The following is a 21,999-nucleotide window of genomic DNA, read 5'->3' on the forward strand; positions in this document are numbered from 1 at the left end:
TACTGTCAGCTTGAACCAGTTTGGCCTTTCTCCTCTGAGCTCTCATTAACAAGGCATTTTCACTCACAGAACTGACGCACACTGTGTTTTTTCCTGAACCATTCTCTAAACTCTAGAGCAGGGTTTCCACACCTCTTCTATGTTGTGGACCCCTTCCATTAACCGAGGGGTCTGTGGACCCCAGTTTGGGAACCCCCTGCTCTAGATACTGTTGTGCAAGAAAATCCCAGGAGATCAGCAATTTCTGAGATACTTAAGCAACTGCATCTGACATCAACAATCATTCCACTATCAAGGTCAGTTAGATCACATTTCTTCCCCATTCTGATGTTTGGTCTGAACAACTGAACCTCTCAACCATGCCTGCGTGTTTTTAATGCATTGAGATGCTGCCATGTGATTGACTGATTAGATATTTGCGCTAACGACAAGGTGTACACGTGCCACTGACTGCGTAGAGTGAGCTGCGGTCGAGACAGGGCCAACACCGGCGCAGCAGGGAGAGAGACGGCCTTACCGTGCCAGAGCCCTGTGCTCGATGCCGCCTGTGTGCAGTTTGCATGTTCTCCCTGTGACTGTACGGTTTTCCCAGGGCGCTCCCGTTTTCTCCCACGTAGACCCGCAGAATGGACGCTCCAAATTGTCCCGAGTGTGCAACTTAATTTGGAGGAGATTAATAGGAAAGCGGGAAGCAGAGAATAAGTTCAGTTTGGGATTTAGTTGGAGTGTGGGGGATGAGGGTGACCTTACAGAGGTGTACAAAATGATGAGGGGAATAGACATGGTGAATGCACAAGTCTTTCTCCCTGGGTTACGGAATCAACGACTTGAGATTTATTCAGTCCTGATGAAGGGTCTCGGCCCGAAACGTCAACTGTACTTCTTCCTATTGATGCTGCCTGGCCTGCTGCGTTCCACCAGCATTTTGTGTGTGTTGTTTGAGATTTATTAATTGGTTATTGGGATACTGTATGGAATGGCCCTTCGAGCTGTGCTACCCAGCACCTCCCAGATTTAATCTGAACCTAATCATTGGACAATTTACAATGGCCAATTAACCTCCCACTGTTACGTCTTTGGACTGTGGGAGGAAACCAGAGCACCCGGAGGAAACCCACGTGATCACTGGGAGAACTTGCAAACTCCTTACAGGCAGCGGCAGGAATTGAACCTGGGTCGCTGGTACTGTGAAGCGTTGCGTTCACCACTATGCTATCGTGCCACCCCCAATTGATTAGTGTTAAGTTGGGAGAGTTTTTAAATGGGAACACCCATCGCTAACCGAGCCCCCATCACATGACAACCAAGTGAACGTGGAATAGAATTTGGAGCAGGTGCTGGCCGGTAGTGCAGTGGCATCGGGACTGGACTTCAGGGCGAGCAGTCCTGAGTTCGAGTCTGTCTGGCTGCTTGCGCTCCTTCCATCTGTGTTGGGTCAATCGTCGAGCTAGCAACTCAGCCTTGTAAAAAAACAGACAAATGCTGCAGAAACAGCAAAAATGCGCCACAAGGCATGAAGCAACAACGGGAGTACCAAACAGGTTCTTTGGGTAAACTGATCTGTGCCAAGATGCCAGTCTAAGCCAGTTCCACAGCTCTCCCTGGGGTCCATGGACCCTCTCAGTTAATGGTAGGGGTCATTGGTATAAAAGAGTCTGGGAACCCCTGTCCAAACCTCTCCTCTCCATGTACCTGTTTATGTGTCCTTTTTAAAAAAACGTTTTGTGCCTTTATTTTTAATATTTGCATCCCCTAGCCCCTTTTCTCTCTCCACCCCCTCTGTTCCTGTAGCCCCTTGAACTCTCTCTGTCCACTTTCTATTCCTTCAGTGTTGAGGCTGCCTTCAGATGCTAACGGTTTAAATTCTGATGTGGAAAAAAACTGCTGGAGGAACTCAGTGGGTCAGGCAACATCTGCAGAGGGAAGTGGACGGCCAACGTTTCATCTATTCCCAATTGGTACCCACAGACCCTTCGGTGGTCCATGGAATAAAAATAGTTGGATACCTCTGACTTAGACTGATAGATGTTCTGTCCTTGAAGCTCTTTGACTATTGGGGTTGCACAGTAACGTAGTGATTAGCACAATGCTTTACAGTACCTGGATTCATTTTCAGTCTACGATCTCCCCGTGACCATGTGGGTTTCCTCCGGGTGCTCTGGTTTCCTCACGCATTCCAAAGGCGTACCGGTTAATTGGTCATTGTCCCGTGATTAGGCTAGGATTAAGACGGGGGGGGGGGGTGATTGGTGGTAGCATGGCTGGGAGGGTTGACTGCACACTAAATGTGGATAATGGTCCTGAAATTGTTTCTCTGCCAAGATGTGGGGCTTCTCCAATCTCCCCTACAATGTCAGATTGTGCTTCGAGGCAGCTCTCTGCATTGGAGACACTGTCATAAAATTGTCACTGAAGTATAATTTGTTAGACTGAGCCTTGTGATGGGGCTGGGCCATTAAGGTTGGTGTACAGCAGAATAGCAGGACACTGAGCACCAAAACAAGCCCTTTGGCCCAACTTGGCAAAGCCAACCAAGATGCCCATCTAACGATCCTGCTTCCCCATGCCCCATGTTACTGTGCAGAGAGATCTTGGGATCCAAGTTCACAGCTCCTTGAAGATTGATAAAGTTGTTATGGAATGCTTGATTTTATTAATTGAGGCATTGAGTTCAAAAGTCAGGAGGTTGTGTGGCAACTTTATAAACTCTGGTTAGGACACATCTGGAGTATGGTTCTAGTTGCCTCACTATAGGAAGGATTCTGGGAGGGAGCAGAAGAGGTTTACCAGGACACTTGGGGTTTAGAGGGCATGTGCTATCACGAGAGGCTGGGTAAACTTGGGCTATTTTCTCTGGAGCATCAGAGGCTGAGGGGAGATCTGATAAGAGGTTTCTAAGATTATGAGAGGCTTAGATAGAGTGGAGTAGGAGTATCTGTTACCCAGGATTGAAATGTCTCATACCCGAGGACATGCATTGAAGGTGAGAGAGGCTGGTAGGTTGAAAGGGGATGAGAGGGGTAAGTTTTTTTTACTCGGAGTGGTGGATGTCTGGAACATGCTGTCTGGTATGGTGGTGGAGGCAAATACATTACAGGCTTTTAAGGGACGTGGATGTGAGGACGATGGAGGGATATGGACAAGGTGTAGGTGGAGGGGGGATTAGTGTTTGGCTGTTTTTAATTTGCTTTTTAGCTGGTTCAGCACAACATTGCGGGCCGAATGGCCTGTTCCTGTGTTCTGTGATACACTGAAACAGGAGTGTAGGCTTTTTTGTCTTGCCGGTGAGTGTAGAAGGGACTCGGGATGATAGGTGTATAGTTAGACTGCAGTCACTGAGTGCACCGTGGCAGTGGGCTGCAAGCATTTCCTCATTGCCAATACCTGGGCAGAACTTCAAGTTTTACATACTTTTGCCTTTTTTAAACTATTTGCATACCGTATAACCCTTCTCTTCCCCCCCCCCCCCCCACACACACACACAAGTGTATTTTCTCTGCCCCCTGAATTCTCTCTGCCTTCCTGTTTGTGTGCCGGCCAGTTTCCAATAATTCGGTGTTGGTGACCGTGCCCGGTGTGGGGAAAACCTGCCTGCCGGAGGAGGCCTGTGAACTCGCTGTGCCTGCGAGAAGCACCTCCTACCATCCTGAGAAGGCGCCAGACCCCGGGCTCCTCCACGCCCGCCGCTGACACAACCTCGTCGCTTTCACGCCGTGAACAGAGGGCGGACAAAGACACAGGAGCCACACAACGAACAGGACACCAAAAGACGGCTCGCAGACAAGGGAGAGTGTTGTTGTTAGTTTGTATTTTTTTGTTTTTTCAACCTTGATCAGATCAAGCTTTTTTTTTGTCCTTTTTTTAATCTTCTCAGTTTAAAGCCAATTTGTCCTCACAGGTCGGATTGGCAACATCAAATGTTTAACATTTATACAGCTTACACAGAGGTGAGACGCAATGGAATGCATTTGGAAACCGCACCTTCGACAAGTGCTTTTAGCAACAGCTTACGTCTTACAAACAAAATACAGTGAAAAGCAACAATGAGCCAGCCGGTGTGGATTAAACAGACAGTTCGGTCCCTCGTTCCATTGTCTGGATCCCTCTTCCTTCCTTGTATCCGCAGTGGGGCAAGGATTTGTGCTGTGGGCCGGACACAGCCCTTCCTCAATAAGCAATTGAAAAGTATGTCTGGAATACATACAATATATACACTGGACCCCACCACCCGCCTCGTTATCTTATTACCCTGTGGCAGGGTAACTTCCCCTTTTTAACCATTTCTTCTCAGATTTCATGGACGAGATTTAAGAAACACATCTGCTGCTTGCTTGCGGGCTGAAATGTGAGTGAGTGGACGTTCCTGGTTGCAGTGGGCTGGGCTGCCCCCTATACGGCTCAACCCTCCCCCTCCCCCCCACCCACACCGACAGGGACCACTCAGGTGGTTTGCGGAGGAGCATGCTCTCGCCCTGGCGGCGAACGGAGAGAAATCGACTGGGGGCGGGGGGAAGCTGAGAGACCCGTCCACGCAGCCACAACCTCGTAACTGGGCCCTCGACAAATGGGCCAAAGGGACTGTTGTGGTGCTCTGTGTTTCATTAAGTAGCCCGATCTGAAGCCAAGGATCAAGGGAGTATCACATTTATTGGGAGAAGGAGTGAGTGTTATTTTGCTCTCATTTTTCAGCCCCTGAACACCAAGGCAGGGAGGTCTAGGTAACTATATTAATATTTATAATTCCCACACTGATTTGTCGAACTTTTGTGTGTACGGTGACAGGCTTTGGAGAACGATGCATCCTTCTGTATTCCCAGTGGGTGGATAAGGCCCCACAGATCCATTCAAAGTCGCCCACTTCTCCCCTGTTGTCTGAAGCACTGCTTACCTCGGGCGGCATTATCATTCGTGCCTCGCAGGGTTTTGGGCCAGGAGTTTCCTTGGTGGTTAAACTTCGGGGCTCGAAGGGCACCAAAAATGCGGTGCTGCAGGCGGTAGGGCCGAGACCGGGTTTGATCAGTGCTGTCTGCGTGGAGTTTGCATGCTCTCCTGTGACCGTGCGCGTTTCCTCCCACATCCCAAAGGCAGGTTAAGGTTAAATGCCCACTGTTCAATATCTCTGCAGTATGTCAGTTATAATAAACATTCAGATTCTCACCCATTTCTCGGTGTTTTAGTCATTCAAGTTCATGACTTGTGTTCAGTCCACGGTGCACCCGACACCAGACGTTCTGAAATGGCTAATACGAGAGGGCATAAGTTTAAGTCGATTGGATATGGTGGTGGGGGGGGGGGGGTGATGTCAGAGGCAGATTTTTTTTAAACAGCCAGACGGTCTGGAGCACACTGCCAGAGGCAGATACATTAGGGAGATTTAGGAGGCTCTTAGGTGGACACGTGGATGAAAGTAACATGGAGAGCTATGTGGGAGGGAAGGGTTAAATTGATCTCACAACATCGAGGACTGAAGGACCTGTTCTGTGTTTGATGAAGCAGCTGGAGTCGCCTCATTCCCGAGTTGCATTTTGGAAGGAATTCTCATAAACCCGGAAGTCCTCTCTGCCTCTCCCCAGTACACATCCCTCTCCCCTCCGTCCCTAGACAAATTCCTGCAGGGAATTAAGAGGGATTGCTCTGCTAAGAGCCAGCAATCTAATCAGTCTCTTTCACAGTCGTCAACTAGTTGTAAGTTTCTTTTCAAAATACTAAAGCAGAACTCCAGGAGCTTGGGATGTGCAGAGATTAACAGGAAAGGGGATGTTTCTGTTTGATCCTAGGAGAGTCTAGGACCAGGTAGCACAGCTTCAGAATAGAGGATGGTGGATCTCTTGAGGCCAAGTCATTGGGTTTATTTAAAGCAGAGGTTGATAGACGCTTGATTAGTCGGGCTGTCAAAGGCTATGAGAAGGCAGGAGAATGGGGTTAGGGGGAAAATAAATCAGCCATGATAGAATCGTGAGCAGACTCGATGGGCCAAATTCCCTAGTTCTGATCCTAAGTCTTATGAATCCCTCCTGTCTCTTACTCCAAACTCCTCAGGAATGTAAAATTCTCAGGCACCCTCAACCTCCAGGAACTCCAAAGGTGAAAAGTATTTTCATAACAGAATATACACTTGTAAGTGCAATTATATGAAAATCTACTTGGGAGGGGGAGAAGATGTCATCGTTAGAAACAGTAAAACTTCAAACTCTACCAAGGTCAAGGGCAGCAGATCTGTGGGACGCACTCAGTCTCTGGACTGATCTAAAACAGATACCCTGAGTCTAGATCAGGGGTTCCCAGTCTGGGTACCACAGACCGTTTGCTTAATGGTATTGGTCCATGCCATTTTAAAAAAAAGGTTGGGAGCCCCTGGTCTAGAAGTTGGGGATCACTTCTAATTGGGTGTAAATTCTGATATAACCAGCCAGTACTGGGGATAAACAGAAGCGATTCTGTCAATGCTGTATCGGCAGAATATTGCCATGGTTAGCGTGACACTGTTACAGCTCGGGTTGTTGAAGAGTTCGGAGTACAATTCCGGTGCTGTTCTGTACGAAGGTTATTCCCGGGAGCTGCAGTTTCCTCCTACAGTCCAAAGACGTACCAGGTAGGTAGGTTAATTGGTCATTGTAAATTGTCTCATGATTGTTAGGGGTAATTAGGTTTGCCGGGGTGGCCAGCTTAATGGGCCGAAAGGGCATACTGTATTGCTAAATAATTATGCTGGAGGGACTCGGGAGGTCAGGCAGCATTTATGAAAATGGATAAACAGTCAAAAAGTTTAGAGAATACTTCTGCAGAGGTTCAGGGGTGGAGTTTATCACCACCTTTCGGGGAGTGTGGGGTTAGAGACACACAGAGACATCTGTCAAGCGCCATGATCTAACTTGGGGCGTAATTTATTTGGTAATATCCTTTGCAGCTAGACGTAGCTCCAACCCGCTAAAAATCTAATTGTGGGAAACGTGCTCAGTGCTGCCACTTGCTGGCAGGAAACTTGTAATGCAATTTAAGTTGATTTGATTCTAACTAACACACAAAATCACAAAATACTAGAGGAACTCAGCAAGTCAAACAGCATGAAGGGGAATAAACCGTTGTCGTCTTGGGACTCGGCCAAAATCTTCTACTGATTCTTCCCCTCCGTTGATGATGCCTGACTTACCGAGTTCCTCCTGTATTTTGTGCCAGTTTCTCAAGATTTCCAGATCTGCAGAATCGCTTCCTTGTGTTAGAGATCATTCTAATGTGTTTCATCTGAACACCGACCAACTTTCCTTAAATATTTATGATTTACTTTAAAATTCACCATTAAAGAAATGATCCATTAAACTTTTATCATTACTGAAATGTCAGTAAGACCAAAGAATTGATTGTGGACTTCAGAAAGGATGGGAGGAGGGATCATGCACCAATCCTCATAGAGGGATCAGACATGGAGAGAGTGAGCATTTTCAAGTTCCTGGGGGCCAGCATCTCTGGGGATCTATCCTGGGCCCAACATATCGATACAGCTACAAAGAAGGCAAGACAGCAGCTATACTTCATTAGGAGCTTGAGAAGATTTAGTCTGTCACGAAAGACACTCACAAATTTCTACAGATGCACCATGCATTCTAATTGGCTGCATCACCGTCTGGTATGGGGGAGGGGGGTGTGGGATCTGCACAGGATCGAGAGAAGCTGCAGAAACTTGTGAACTCAATCAGCTACATCATGGGCAATAGCAAATCCAGCATCAAAACCATTCTCAAGGAGTGATGCTTCAAAGATGATGCCTCCATCATTAAGGACCCCCAGCACCCAGGGCATGCCCTCTTCTCATTGCTACCATCAGGGAGGAGGTACAGGAGCCTGAAGGCACACACTCAATGATTCAGGGACAACTTCTTCCCCTCTGCCATCAGATTTCTGAATGGATATTGAACCCATGGACGCTACCTCACTCTTTTGCACTATGTATTTAACTTAATTTATATATATAATTTACTGTAATTTAGTTTTTATCATGTATTGTAAAGCATTGCTACCACAAATCAACATATAGAAACATAGAAAACCTACAGCACAATACAGGCCCTTCAGCCCACAAAGTTGTGCCGAACATGTACTTACTTTAGAAATTACCAGGCTTACCTATAGCCCTCTATTTTACTAAGCTCCATGTACCTATCTAAAAGCCTCTTAAAAGACCCTATCGTATCCGCCTCCACCACCGTTGCCGGCAGCCCAATCCACGCACTCACCACTCTCTGAGTAAAAAACTTGCCCCTGACATTCCCTCTGTATCTACTCCCCAGCACCTTAAACCTGTGCCCTCTTGTAGCAACCATTTCAGCCCAGGGAAAAAGCCTCTGACTATCCACACGATCAATGTGCTGGTATACTAAACCTGTTCCAATTCTGATAGAGTGGATGTGAAGAGGATGTGAGGGATCGGGAAGCACAGCCTCAGAAAATAGGGAGCTCAGATGAGGAGGCATTTCTTCAGCCAATGGGTGGTAAATCTATGGAATTTGATGTCAGAGAGGCTCATGGAGGCCCAGTGACTGGGTGACTTGAAGGCAGAAAAGATAACTTCTTGACTGGTAAGGTAGTTAAGGGGAGGGAGGGGAATAAAAATTAAGCCATAATGGAATAGCGAGGCATACTGGATGAGTCAAATGCCCTGATTCTGCTCTTATCTTATGGGCTTCAAGCATCATAGTCAAAGATTATAAATCTCTCCTCCATTTATATTGAGCAACTGAGCCTGTTCTTGGATGATGATCTAGGCGCTGGGCCAGATGGAAAAGGTCAGGGTGTGGCGGCTGGAGGCGAGGGAGGGGCCAGTTCAGCCTGCTGAACTGAGGGTCTGTGGATGGGCTTCAGTTCAGACTGCTTGCTTGTGTTGTTACAAATTGTTTTTCGTTTCTCCCCCTGCACACTGGGTGTTTGATGGCCCTTTTTACGGGCTCCTTTTTTTGTGACTGCCTGTGAGGAGACTAATCTCAAGGTTGAATAATCTTTGATAATAAATGTAATTCTGCTTCTCTGCTACAAGGATTGGGGGGGGGGGGTGGTTTCTTTGATTCCCGTACAAGCCTGCATTCATTCACCATTGGGAAACTGCCCTGGAGAAGAGTTGCCACTTCAACAGCTCACGGTCAATGTGGTCAAGGCTAAATTGACTTAGGACCATACAGAGTGTGTTAGTAAACCAGATGTGCTTTTACAACTTTGTTCAGTTTATGTAATTAAGGGATTTATATTGCCATAAAATATGACTCGATAGAGGTATTTAAAATTATGAGGGGGACAGATAGAGTTGACGTGAATAGGCTTTTCCCATTGAGACTAGGGGAGATTCAAACAAGAGGACATGAGTTGAGAGTTAAGGGGCAAAAGTTTAAGGGTAACACAAGGGGGAACTTCTTTACTCAGAGAGTGGTAGCTGTGTGGAACGAGCTTCCAGTAGAAGTGGTAGAGGCAGGTTCGGTATTGTCATTTAAAAAAAAAGTTGGATAGGTATATGGACAGGAAAGGAATGGAGGGTTATGGGCTGAGTGCAGGTCGGTGGGACTAGGTGAGAGTAAGCGTTTGGCACTGATTAGAAGTGCCAAGATGGCCAGTTTCCATGCTGTAATTGTTATATGGTTATAAAGTCCAGAAGGTAGCCACCACCTAAACTCTTAAGAGATTCAGCAGATGCTGGAAATCCAGAGCAACACACACAAAATGCTGAAGGAGCTCAGCAGACCAGGCAGCGTCTCTGGAAGGGAGTAAAGAGTTCAAGTTTCCAGGCGAGACCCTTCATCAGAACTGGAAAGGAAGGGCTAAGAAACCAGAATGAGAAGGTAAGGAAGGGGAAGGGGTCTCAGCTAGGGGAGGGAAGGATGGGTTAGATTGAGGTCAGCATAACAATTGTGGGCCGAAGGGCCTGTACTGTGCTTTGTAATAGTCACCTTCTAGATGGTACTCCTTCCCCTCCTCCCACCTTCTAATTCTGGCTTTCTCCCCCTCCCTGATGAAGGGTCTTGGACCACAGCGTGGATTCTATACTCCTCTCTGTAGAGGAGGGTGCCAAACCCCGAGAACAGTTCCGCTTAGAGCAGGGCTGGACTGCGCCACGGTCCGTGCAGAGGAAAGACCAGCGAGGGCATAGTGTTCAGGTGGATGGAAGGAAGTCTGGGGGGTGGGTGGGGGGAGACGGCACAGGTAAGTTTACAGCAAGTGGTGTGTGCATGGATCATGCTGCTGGGATGGGGCATTTCAGAAGGGAGAAAGATGAAGGGCCACGAGAGGAAAGGGTTAGATCGTTATTAGAATGGGCCAATAGGTCTGCACACTGAGATCAAAGGAAACCAGCCAGGATAGTCGGTTTTGGATATACCATGGGCATTGGTAAGGGTCTCCATTGTCAACATCCGAGTGGAGGCAAGGCCAGAGCTCACCAGCATTAAATCCATCTTGCAGGAAGAGCAGAACATCATCATCGGATGTACAGAATGATAAGAAGCAAAGGTTGATTGGGCAGCCAGATTTCGCAATTATGAGGGGGATAGATAGAGTTGACGTGGATAGGCTTTTTCCATTGAGAGTAGGGGAGATTCAAACAACAGGACATGAGTTGAGAGTTAAGGGGCAAAAGTTTAAGGGTAAAACAAGGGGGAACTTCTTTACTCAGAGAGTGGTAGCTGTGTGGAACAAGCTTCCAGTAGAAGTGGTAGAGGCAGGTTCGGTAATTGCGAATCTTAATGGGAATAGTGAGGAAGCCAGAAGTTGGAAGCAAGGAAAGGCGACGAATGGTCGAACTTGATGGAAGAGGAAGGTGATTGGTGGAATGGAGGGAGGGGTTGGGTCAAATGGGAGCCACCGGATTGGCCGGACGACAGGGAAGGATGGTTGGGAGGTGGAGGTGGGGGTAAGAGGAAAGAGGAAGAGGAAGAGGATGAGGATAGGGCGAGCGAAAGGAGATGCGAAAAGTTACAGAAGTTGGAGAATTTTACCGGGCGTTGGGAACGTGGGAAGGAAGGAAGGGTTAGATTGATCTTGACGAAGGGTCTCGGCCCGAAACGTTGACTGCCCTTTCAACGGATGCTGACCCGACCTGCTGAGTTCATCCAGCTTTTTTGTACGTCTTGATTTGACCACAGCATCTGCAGTGTACTTTGTGTTTAGATTGATCCTGGTTGGTCAAAAGGTCAGCACAACTTTGTGGGCCGAAGGGCCCGTACTGTCTTATGTAATCGTCACTCATCCTTCCAACAGTGTAAATGCTGTCTCCCAGACCCGGTGTGCCTCTTCCTCTCCGCAGTTACTTCTCGCCGCCAGTATTAATCCACACCTTGGTGCTGATTATTGCTGTTACAGAATGCCTTAGACTAACAAACATCGACTTGTGGGGGGGGGGGTGGGGTGGATAGAGAAAATACAACAGAAAGCCGCTTCCAGCTCTGGGACGAAACCGTGGCTTTCATGAGCTGACGGCCTTCGGCGGGCATTGCGCACGGCTTGGAGACGGGACATTGCGAGCTCGGCTACCGTCCTCCGCAGACATCCAGGCTGAAGCCGGGACGGTGTCGCGTTGCTTCGGGGGTGACCGGCCCGAACGTCGGACCGCCCTGACTGCACACCCGGCTCGCGTGGAAGCTTTCTGACCACAGGCTGCCCCGGCCTCCTCACACAAAGACAGTGACTTAAAAACTTCAGAGGGTTACCTGATCGGCTGAAAGTCCTGAGGCTCTGAACGGCACTATTGGAATGCAAGTCTGCAGTCTGTCTCGGCTTTATCTTTGTAAGTGCTGCGCAAAGTCAAGGCAAAGGGAACGGCTTTGCCACACAAACCCCTGGGTCTTGGACCTACCAGGGGCTGCGGAACGCACCAGCATCGGCGGGACCTACCCGACATCTCACCGCGAGTGGGTCAATGGGCCACGACGAGGCAGAAGAGCTTGGGTGTAACACTCCCCCCCCCCCACCCCACACAGCCGGGCAGGGGCGCAGTGCCACAGGCGGCGCACAGCGAGGTGCAGAAGCCCTCAGTCACCATCTGGTCTTAGGTCACGTTGAATTTGCCAAAAGGAGAACAAAACGAAAAGAAGGCTGAGTGCAATTTGCGTCGCTGAAACGTACAGGGAGTGGTTTGGGTGATAACTTTGGGCTTGCAGAACGAAAAGTTGAAAGCCTACGGTCACTGTACAGATTAGCTGCGATCTGAATTACCACTATTTATGTCGGAGATTTCACATATTAGCGTTGATGCTGTTTCCCGTCGGAATGGACCAGAACCTCTTCGCCACAGCGCACACCCAAAATAAAACGGTCTGGTTATCAAGCCTTTTTTTCCCCCTTCACCCTACCCCCTGTCAAATGTACCAGGGAATATTCAGCACAATTAGACGCGAGAGTGATGCTCCTTCTACATAGTCCCGAAGAGAAGGGGGGGGGGGGAATAAAGAAACTGGTTAGATACAGGGTAAAACTCCTCTAACACTGTCCCATCAAGCACTCCAGGATTCGGGACAGCGCGGGTTAGATACACAGTAATGTTTCCCCTGCATTACCCCCAACAACTCACTCCGAAGCAGTGGCGCCCCGCTTCAAGTGGATAACCTCTGGAAGAAGCCGTCTGGGGCTCTCTGATATTTCGACCTCACTTTCTCCAAAGCTTCAGGCAAGTGTGAAACTAGACGGTATGAGGATACATCGAACGGCGTTTGGGTAATTCCCCACACCAGGGAATGCTTTGTCCGAGAAACCGTCGGGGGGCGGGAAACATCACTTAATCCGGCTTTAAAGCCACCTGTCGCAAGGGCAATGTTTCTCTTTCTCTCTCTCAATTTGCCTTTTTTTTTACAAGTTTTACCGACTGGCTGTACATTATACACAGAACGGTCCCACGGGACATTGTACCAGTGAGGCTCCGGCCCAAGAAAAGGTCAAGGTGGAGACGGGTCAGGCCTCATTGGATGGGCCGAGTGGACAACGACCTCACGAACCGAGCAGCGGGGGTGGAGATGGGGGTGGGGGGCTGGCACACCGACCGCCACCCTCCCCTTAACAACACCTGCGTCCCAACAGCCGGCCAGTCCCGTGGACAACCAGCCGCCGAGATGGTGGGACCATCCAATGTCCACCTCCCTCTACCATCCAGCCCCAGCTCGTCCACTCCCCGTGTGGACTTGGACCAGAGAGACACGGGCGGTTGCCTCTGGGGTTATGGTTGGGAGGGAAGAGGGAATAAGGTAAAAAAAAAAATGAGGGTAACACTTGAAGGAGATGGGAAGGGGAGGAGCAGAGGTCTTATTGTCTCAACTTGGAGGCTGGCTGGAGGGATCTCGATGGGCGCTGGGTCAGTCTTCCTTGCGCTCCAGGGCCTGCGGGGGGTGGATGGTGCCGGCGTTCATGGGGAAGGGCAGGGTGGAGAAGAGGGCCTCGGCCGTGGTGAAGACGCTGCCAGCCGGTACCTGGGCGAGGCCGGCAGCGGCGGCCGGCGACCCGAAGGGGTTGGCCGCCATGTTGAGGCGCTGGACGTGGTGGTAGATCATCTCCACCTGCGCCTTCTGCTCGGCGCCGAAGGCCGGGCCGTTCAGCTCCACGAAGTTGAGGGCGTGGGCGGCGGCGGCGGGCAGCAGGTTGCCAGGCACGGCCAGCGCCACGTCGGCCGGCGCGTAGCGGATGGTGCTGGCTGCGTACAGGCTGGAGGGCGGCGGCGGCGGCGGCTGGGCCTGGGCCAGGGCCAGAACCTCGGCCTTGTCGTCGGCGGACGGCGGGGCCGGCGACCGGGCGTCGGAGGCGCGGGGAGACGGGCCGAAGGGTGTCTTCCTGCCGCCGGGGTTGTCGGCAGCGCCGGGCGGGCTGAGGGGGGGATCTGCGCCGAAGTGGTCGGAGGCGGCGGGCGGGGCCTTGGCCGCCCGATGGTGGTAGGCCGCCTCCCGCTCGGATGGGTAGTCCCAGGCCGGGCGGCGGCCCTCGTAGCCGATGGCCGGAGTGGCCTCAGTCTTGACCTTGAGGGTAGAGTCGCGATCGGCCACCCCCGGCGCCTTGGCCCGAGGCCCCGAGCCATCCCTCGGCCTCTTCCTCCGCTTGGGGTACAGGTGCCGGGCGGCCAAGCCGCCGCTCTCCTCCTCCTCCGAGCTGGCCCCCGTGCCTCCGTCACTGGGTCCCGAGCCCCGCAGCTCTCGGCCCGGCCCTGCCTCGGCCTGGCCCTCCACCTTCATCCGCTTGACTCGCGGCAGGACCAGGCTCCTCCTGCCGCCGCTCGGCCCCTCGCTGTCCGACAGGCTGGAGTCGCTGTCGTCCTTGGCCGAGGTCATCTCCTCCTCGGACGGGCTGTCGGATCGCTTCCAGGCCTCCGAGCGCGCCCTGACTCCCGCCTCCAAGTTGCTCGCCTTCCCCGTGGCTTTCGGGTCGTGGCTCCCTGCAGGAGAGAAGGAAGGGCAAGCAGGGCGATGAAAGCGGCATCAACTCCCACAAGAAAACCCTTCATCTGCGTGTCTAAACTCAAGGCAATGGCCATTCAGCCCATCGAGTCTGCTCTGCTATTCAAACACAGCTACTTTATTTTCCCTCTCGATCCCATGTTTTTGCCTTCTCCCCATAATATTTGAGGTCTTTAATAATTAGGAACCTTTCAACCTCTTCTTTAAGGTGGCGTTGTGGTTAGCACAGACAAGAGAAAATCTGCAGATGCTGGAAATCTGATTAACACACACACACACACACAAAATGCTGCAGGAACTCTGCAGGCCAGGCAGCATCTATGGAAAATGGTAAACAGTCCCCTTTAGATGTCAACTGTGTACTCTTTTCCATAGATACTGCCTGGTCTGCTGAGTTCCTCCAGCATTTTGTATACAATGCTTTACAGTGCAGGAGACCCGGGTTCAATTCCCACCGCTGCCTGTGAGGAGTTTGTACGTTCTCCCCGTGACTGCGTGGGTTTCCTCCGGGTGCTCCAGTTTCCTCCCACAGTCCAAACACATACCAGTCAGTAGGTTAATTGGTTCATCGTAAATTATCCTGTGATTAGGCTGGGTTAATTTGGGGGGGGGGGGACTGCTGGGCAGTGGAACTCGAAGGGCCTATTCTGTGCTGTATCTCGATAAGTAAGACAACGTTAAACAATCTTGAATTCATCCGGGTGATCCATGTGGGTTAGGAGATTAATTAGTCACATGAGTGTAATTGAGCCAGAAGGCCCTGTTGCTGTGCTGTATCTATAAATAAAGAAATCCAGCTTCTGGAATTTCTCCTCACAAGTACAACCTGATAAATCTCCTCTGCACACTCTCCAATACCCACTCAATTATGATCTTTGTAGTATTGTGACCAGAGTTGCACACAGTACTCCAGCTGGGGTCTGACCAAACTTTTATAAAGTTGGAACATAACTTCCCCAATGAAGTACAGCAGGTCTTCAGCGAGTTGCTCATTGGCAGAGAAACGGGAGGAGTTAGTCTCGGTGATGCCCCCCGTGTCAGAGAAGTGTTGGAGGAGTTGGCGCGCGAAGCCCGCGAGCTGTCCAACTGCGAGTGGACATCTTAGTCGCTTTTCTTGTGATGGCAAGATGCCGCTGGACGTTGTGAATGTGGAATTCCTGCAAGTCCGATTCACTGATTTATTGGCGGACGGCGGGGGAGCTGCATAGCGAGGACCAGGCCTTAAGCCGTGCTGCCATCTGTTTGCAGCTGCCCAGGAGAGAGTTTGGACACCACCCGAGGCGGCGTCCAAACAGGAGATGGTGCTGAACCGTGCCTTCCCACCCCCTGTGTTCACTTGGTAGAAGACAACCTGTATTGTGTTCAACTGCAACATTCATGAACTCAGGATCTTGGACTATATATATATTTTTTTTGTGTGACTGTATTTTACTGTTATACAAACTCCCACAACCTAAAAGTGCTCCTCACGGACGTGCACCTCAAATAGCCTCTGACAACCAAGTCCAACTCCCAGCTTTCTCGTGTGGCTTAGCCTCGAAGCCCGGCGGAACCGTTTCTACTGACAGGAGAAGGGGCGAAGGCAGGTCCTGGTGCCTTAAAACCAGTGCTTCGGGTAGATGGAGCTCGGCAGCCTGGGAAGGCAGTCCACCTACGAGAGGGTAAACTCTGATTTCAAACCTCCGCTGCCTTGCGGCCATACCCACTCATGGGAAAGGCTTCGGGAGTAAACTCTGAGGACAAATCCGGAGCTGGAGTCCCTAAGGCAGTCCGACGTTGCCTTCAACCTCACTCTGGCAACTCCTGCGACGATACCGGTGCTGAGCTGTATCGGCCCTTGCCCTTTCCTTGGACAACATCGGTGTCGTGGAGAGGGGAGACTTGCTGCTTGGGCAACTGCCGGTCTCCCAGACAACCCTGCCCAGGCCTGCACCCTGGAGGGGACGCAGATCCATGGTCTCGCGAGACTAACGGATGTCACACAGATGTGCTTTATGCTGTGTGTGACTATTGGTACAATGTTATGCACTTTGGCCCCAGAGTAATGCTTCATTTGGTCGTGTTCATGTATGGTTGAGTGACAATTAAACTTGAACTTGTGCAGTCCTGCCATGTGTATTGACAGGAGGCAGCATCCGTGACCAATGGACACCTCCAGGAGAATGAGAGGTGACCTCACACAAGTTATGAGGGGAGTGGATTAGGTGGACAGGCGTAGCCTTTCCCCGGGGTGGGGAGTCCAGAACTATGGGGCACAGGTACAAAATAAGAAGGCCAGTGAGCTCCCTACACAGAGAGCAGCGAGTACCTAGAATGAGGAACTGTTGATGCAGGTACAATTTGCAACCTCTCAGGGGTATATAGGGGTACATGGAAGGGAAGGGCCTGGAGGGTTATGGGCTGAATGTGGGTAACTGGGATTAACAGAAGATGCTATGGTTAGCATGGGCTAATTGGGCTGAAGGGCCGGTTTCCATCCTGCATTACTCTCTGACGATTTGAGGCCGATTCCTTAAGGTTGTTCTAGCGGGGGTGGTAATGAATGGGTGCAAGCTCCCACTACCTCTTAAAAGCTCTCAATGGCATGCGTCTCAAATAGCCTCTGACAACCAAGTCCAGCTCCTGGCCTTCATGCGTGGCTTAGTGTGGCCCGCCAGAAGTTTTTACTGATAGGAGAAGGGACAAAGGCGGGTTACTACCACCCTAGGACCAGTCGCTTTGGGTAGATGGGGTTTTGGCAGCTCTTCTGGAAGAAGGAAAACTTTGATCTCAAACCTTCCACTGCCACTCGTGGGGAGGGCTTCGAGAGTGGACCCTGAGGAAAAATACAGAAATCCGGAATTGCAGTCCTACGTCGAGCCCTACGCTGACTGGAGACTCCTGTGATGCTGCTGGTGTTGAACTGTTCCTTTGGGTTCATCAGATTCGTGGAGATGGGGAGCTTGCTGCATGGGCAACAGCTTATTCTCCATATTGTACTGCCCTGGCTTGTGTATCTATACCGCTAGGAAGCAACATCCGTGGTGCTCCCGACTGGCGGAGGCCTCACTCACATTTGAGGTAATGCAATTGTTGACTACACCTCCTCTCCTCCTTTACACCCTCCTTTGTGTTTCATGAAAATTCCATACCCTGGGGTATTGCAATTTTTGCCCACCCTTCAGGCCAATGTCTCAGTGACAGCAACAGCTTCATAAATCCCATGGAAGTCACTGAGTTCCCAAGGACTTTGCTGCAAACCCACACCTTCTCGGCCCTTGCAAGCATGCGGACAACTGAATTTGGGGTCCTCCGACCCACAGAGCACAGGCTCTGATTGGCTTGCAGTTGGATTGGCTTCAGGGTCTGCAATCAGACGTCCTGGCCGAGGGAGTGGGATTGGCGCTTCACGGGGGGCCGTGGGTCGCGAGATTCCTTTACCTATGTGCTCCCGAGAGTCGGACTCCGAATCTGACAACACCAGCTGCTTGGAAGCTTTGATGGACGAGAGCGGGAGCTGTGAGATGTCCATCGGAGTGTCTCGAAGCTCCGGTTTGCTACAAGGGCAAAAGAAAAACAGTACGTCAGCATTCATCGCACAAGGCAGGTTTACCAGCGGCACCACGGTAAGCGCGAGACTGTTACACCTCAGGAGGTCAGAGTTCGGAATTCAATTCTGCCGCCTGCTGTGATAAGTTTGTACGTTCTTCCCGTGGGCATGAGGGTTTCCTCTGGGTGCTCTGGTTTCCTCCCACATTCTGGTTAGTAGGTTAATTGGTCATTGTAAATTGTCCCGTGGTTATGCTAGTCTTATACGGATGGGTTGCTGGACAGTGAGGCTCATTGGGCTGGAAGGCGCTGTGACTCTAAATAAAACAGCCACTGTTAAAGAGTGATAAGGATTCTGAGGCAGAAGATCCTGCTACCATCAGGGAGGAGATACAGAAGCCTGAAGGCAGACACTCGGTGATTCAGGAACAGCTTCTCCCCCTCTGCCATCCGATTCCTAAATGGGTGTTGAACCCGTGAACACTATCTCACTTTTTAAAGTATATATTATTTCTGTTTCCTGCAGCTTTTTAATCTATTCAATATATGTATACTGTAATTTATTATTATTAGTTTTTCTTCTCCTAGATTATGTATTGAACTGCTGCTAAGTTAACAAATTTCCACGACAGGTGCTTGGTTTATTATCAGGTGATAATAAACCTGATTCTGACTTTGGTTCTTGTGGGACAGAATTGTAACGTGAAAGAAATATCAAAGCCAATGTTGAGTGTTAATTTTCAGTCCCTTTGGCCCATCAAATCCTCGACAGCCATCAGAAACCCAATCACACTAATCCCATTTTATTCCCACCCGCACTTCCAAAAACACCACTCAGAGTTTGTGAACTACCTTCACACTTGCAGTAATTTACTGGTGGCTAGTGTAACGAATTACAGCGTCGGTGATCAGGGGTTCAATTCCCGCCACTGTCCGTAAGGGGTATGTACGTTTTCCCCAGGTGTCCAACTGCATACGGGTCGGGGTCGGTGAGTTGGGGGCCGTGCTGCGTTGGTTTGCAAAGCATGCTGACACTTACGGTCTGCCCCCCCCCCCCCCAGCACATCCTCGGACTGGGTTGGTCCTTGGCACAAAATGGCGTTTTGATGTTTCGATGTTCGTGTGACAAACAAAGCGAATCTTTTATCGATGTGCTTCGATGGGATATGAGAGGAAACCGGTGTTGAGTGGGAGAGTAAGTCAGCCATGATGGAGTAGTAGACTATACACACAAAACGCTGGAGAGATCTCTCCAGCTTCTGTGGAAAAGAGTTTAGGTGATGAGAGGGCTGGAAAAAAAGTTGAGGAGTCACAGCAAGAAGATCGGGAGAGGGGAGGAAGGTCCTCAAGGTGACAGGTGAAATCGGGAGGGGTGAAGTAAAGAGCTGGGAAGTTGATTGGTGAAAGAGATACAGGGTTGGAGAAGGGGAATCTGATAGGAGGGGTCAGAAGTCCATGGAAGAAAGAAAAGGGGGGAGGAGCACCAGAGAGAGGTGATGAGGTGAGAGAGAAAGAAAAGGGAATGGGGAATGGTGAAGGACACAGCGGGGGCATTACCAGAAGTTTGAGAATTCAATGTTCATGGCGTCAGCTTGGAGGGTACACAGGTAGAATATCAGATGCTGCTCCTCCAAATTGAGTGTGGCCTCATTGCGACAGTAGAGGAGGCCATGGATTGACATATCGGAATGGGAAGTGGAATTAAAATGGATGGCCAATGGGAAATCCCGCTTGTTCTGGTGGACAGAGCGTAGGTGCTTGGTGAAGGGGCCTCCCAACCCACAGCTCTCACCGATGTATAAGAGGCCGCACCAGGATTACCTGATACAGTATCTGACCCCAACAGACTCGCAAGTGAAGTTTTGCCTCACCTGGGAGGACTGTTTAGGGCTCTGAGTGGTCGTGAGGGAGGAGGTGAAAGGGCAGGTGTCGCAATTGTTCTGCTTGCAAAGGTAAGTGCCAGGAAAGAGATCAGTGGGGAGGGACGAATGGACAAGGGAGTCTCGTAGGGAGTGATCTCTGCAGAAAGTGGAGGGGGGGGGGTAGGTAAAGATGTGCTTGGTGGTGGGATTGTGTTGGAGGTGGCAGGAATTGTGGAGAATTATGTGTTGGATGCGGAGGCTGGTGGGATGGTAGGGGAGGACAAGAGGAGCCCTATCCCTGGTAGGGTGGTGGGAGGTCAGGGTGAAATGGAAGTGATGCAGTTGAGGGTGGAGGAAAGGAAGCCCCTTTCTTTGAAGGAGGACGACTTCTCCTTAGTTGTCAAATGAAAAGCCTCATCCTGAAAGCAGATGCAGCGGAGATGGAGGAATTGAGAGAAGTGGATGGCGTAAATACAAGTAATAGGGTGGAACGAGGTAGTGCATAGAGCATAGCACACTCCAGCCCTGTCCAGGCCCTTCGGCCCACAGTGTTGTGCTGACACATTTGAAGCCACTCCAAGTTTACTGTAACCCCTTCCCCGCAGCATTGCCCTCCACTTCTCTATCTGCCACTCTTGTCAGATCAAGAGTTTATCGTATAAGAGCTCTATTCAAGAACCATTACCAGCTCTCTTTGAGCCTGGTGTGACGTATTCTCTTGTAGCTACTGCCCAGTGGGAGAAGAGGGAATGACAGACAGACATGCTTTATTGATCCCGAGGAAAATCGGGTGACCTGGGTGGGAAGCGCTCGGTCAGCTGCTTTGCTGAGGCGTTGGAGTCGTCGGATCTGCACTTAGCAAGATGCTGCTGCCTTGCTTCAGTGAGGCAGGCTCGGGACTGAACTTGCTCGGTTTACTGTGAGGTAATTACTTCCCCGCTGCTATCCGGCTCCAACCACTCACCTCCCTCACAACCCTCCGTGACAGATCCGGAGTTTGGATGTCTGTGTGGTCGAGTGTGACTTTGTGTGTGTGAGAGAAAAACTGAGTGTGTGGAGCTTGGAATCTGAATGAGTGTGTGTGTGTGTGTGTGTGTGTGAGAGAGAGAGAAAGAGGAAATGTGTGTATGTGAGAGAGATTGTATATGAGTGTGTGGGAGAGAGATTGTGTGAGAGATTATGCGTGAGTGTGTGCGAGAGAGACTGTGTGCTAGACAGAGTACGTAAGTGTGTGAAAGAGATTGTGAGTATGTGAGAGATTGTGTGCAAGTGTGTGAGAGGGAATGAGTGTAAGAAAGAGATTGTGTATGTTTGAATGTGTGTGCATGAGTTTGAATCTGTGTGAGAGATTATAAATTTGAGTGTATGCATGAGTGTGAGAGAGAGATTGAGTTGACACTGGAATGAAGAAATGTGACTCCTTCTGTTAGGGTGCATGTTAATTAGGCCTTGTAATTAATGCTTGCAATTAAAATATAAATCGCAGCAACTAATGCTTTTATGTTGAATTAGTCACAGCTAATTATTTGCAGTGTAGAGATTACTAAACAGTATTGCAGAGATGACATTTTGTTCTCCCCTTTTCACAAATGCAATGGGGACGGAAAATGCGGGCTGTGCAGTAACATTTCCACATTTATTTCTCTGAAGGCTCGGGGGGGGGGGTTTGTGGTGTGGGACTGTGATTAAGAGACCGTGGTGAAGCGTCATCACAGGTTTGACGACGGAGCTGCTGTGTGTCAGGCAGGCTCTGTGCTAGAGGAGCGGGGCCGTTCTCCCCAGACAACGTAAAGACCTGTCAACATCAGAAACCATGGGACGGCAACGAGGTCTGAAGAAAGCCTGCATTCCCGTTGACATCTGGGGCGTTGTGTCCTTGACCTTTGCAGCAACTTGCCCTGCTAATGTGATGAATTGAATACTGGCTCTGGGGAATTGGATCTAAGGACTCAATTTGGTTCAGAATGCTTTTGTTGTTACTCGCTTCTGTTGTTTGCATGATTTGTTTTTTTTTCTTTTTCTGTGCATGTTGGGGTTGGTCTTTGTTCTTTTTAATTGGGTTCTTTCGGGTTTCTTGTTTTGTGGCTGCCTGTGAGCAGACAAATCTCAAGGCTGTATGATTTATACATTCTTTGTTCATAAATGTACTTTGATGGATTGAATTCTGTTAAAGTTGGTGCAAGACTGTGGGCTGAGTCCCC

At 50.1% G+C, this 21,999-nt stretch overlaps 1 protein-coding gene across 1 annotated transcript in view; it reads right to left on the reverse strand.

Moving 5' to 3' along the window:
- Window positions 1-10,919: 10,919 nt before the first annotated feature.
- Window positions 10,920-21,999, reverse strand: part of LOC132381756 (neuronal PAS domain-containing protein 3-like) — a 611,027-nt gene continuing 599,947 nt past the window's right edge. The window contains exons 11-12 of the mRNA XM_059951328.1: window positions 17,829-17,944; window positions 10,920-14,386 (exon numbers count right to left, since the gene is read on the reverse strand). Of these exons, the coding sequence (XP_059807311.1) occupies window positions 13,320-14,386; window positions 17,829-17,944 (1,183 nt within the window). The 3' untranslated portion in view covers window positions 10,920-13,319. The remainder of the gene's footprint in view (window positions 14,387-17,828; window positions 17,945-21,999) is intronic.

The sequence above is a fragment of the Hypanus sabinus genome, chromosome 26, assembly GCF_030144855.1.
Source record: "Hypanus sabinus isolate sHypSab1 chromosome 26, sHypSab1.hap1, whole genome shotgun sequence".
In the NCBI taxonomy this organism is placed as follows: Eukaryota; Metazoa; Chordata; class Chondrichthyes; order Myliobatiformes; family Dasyatidae; genus Hypanus; species Hypanus sabinus.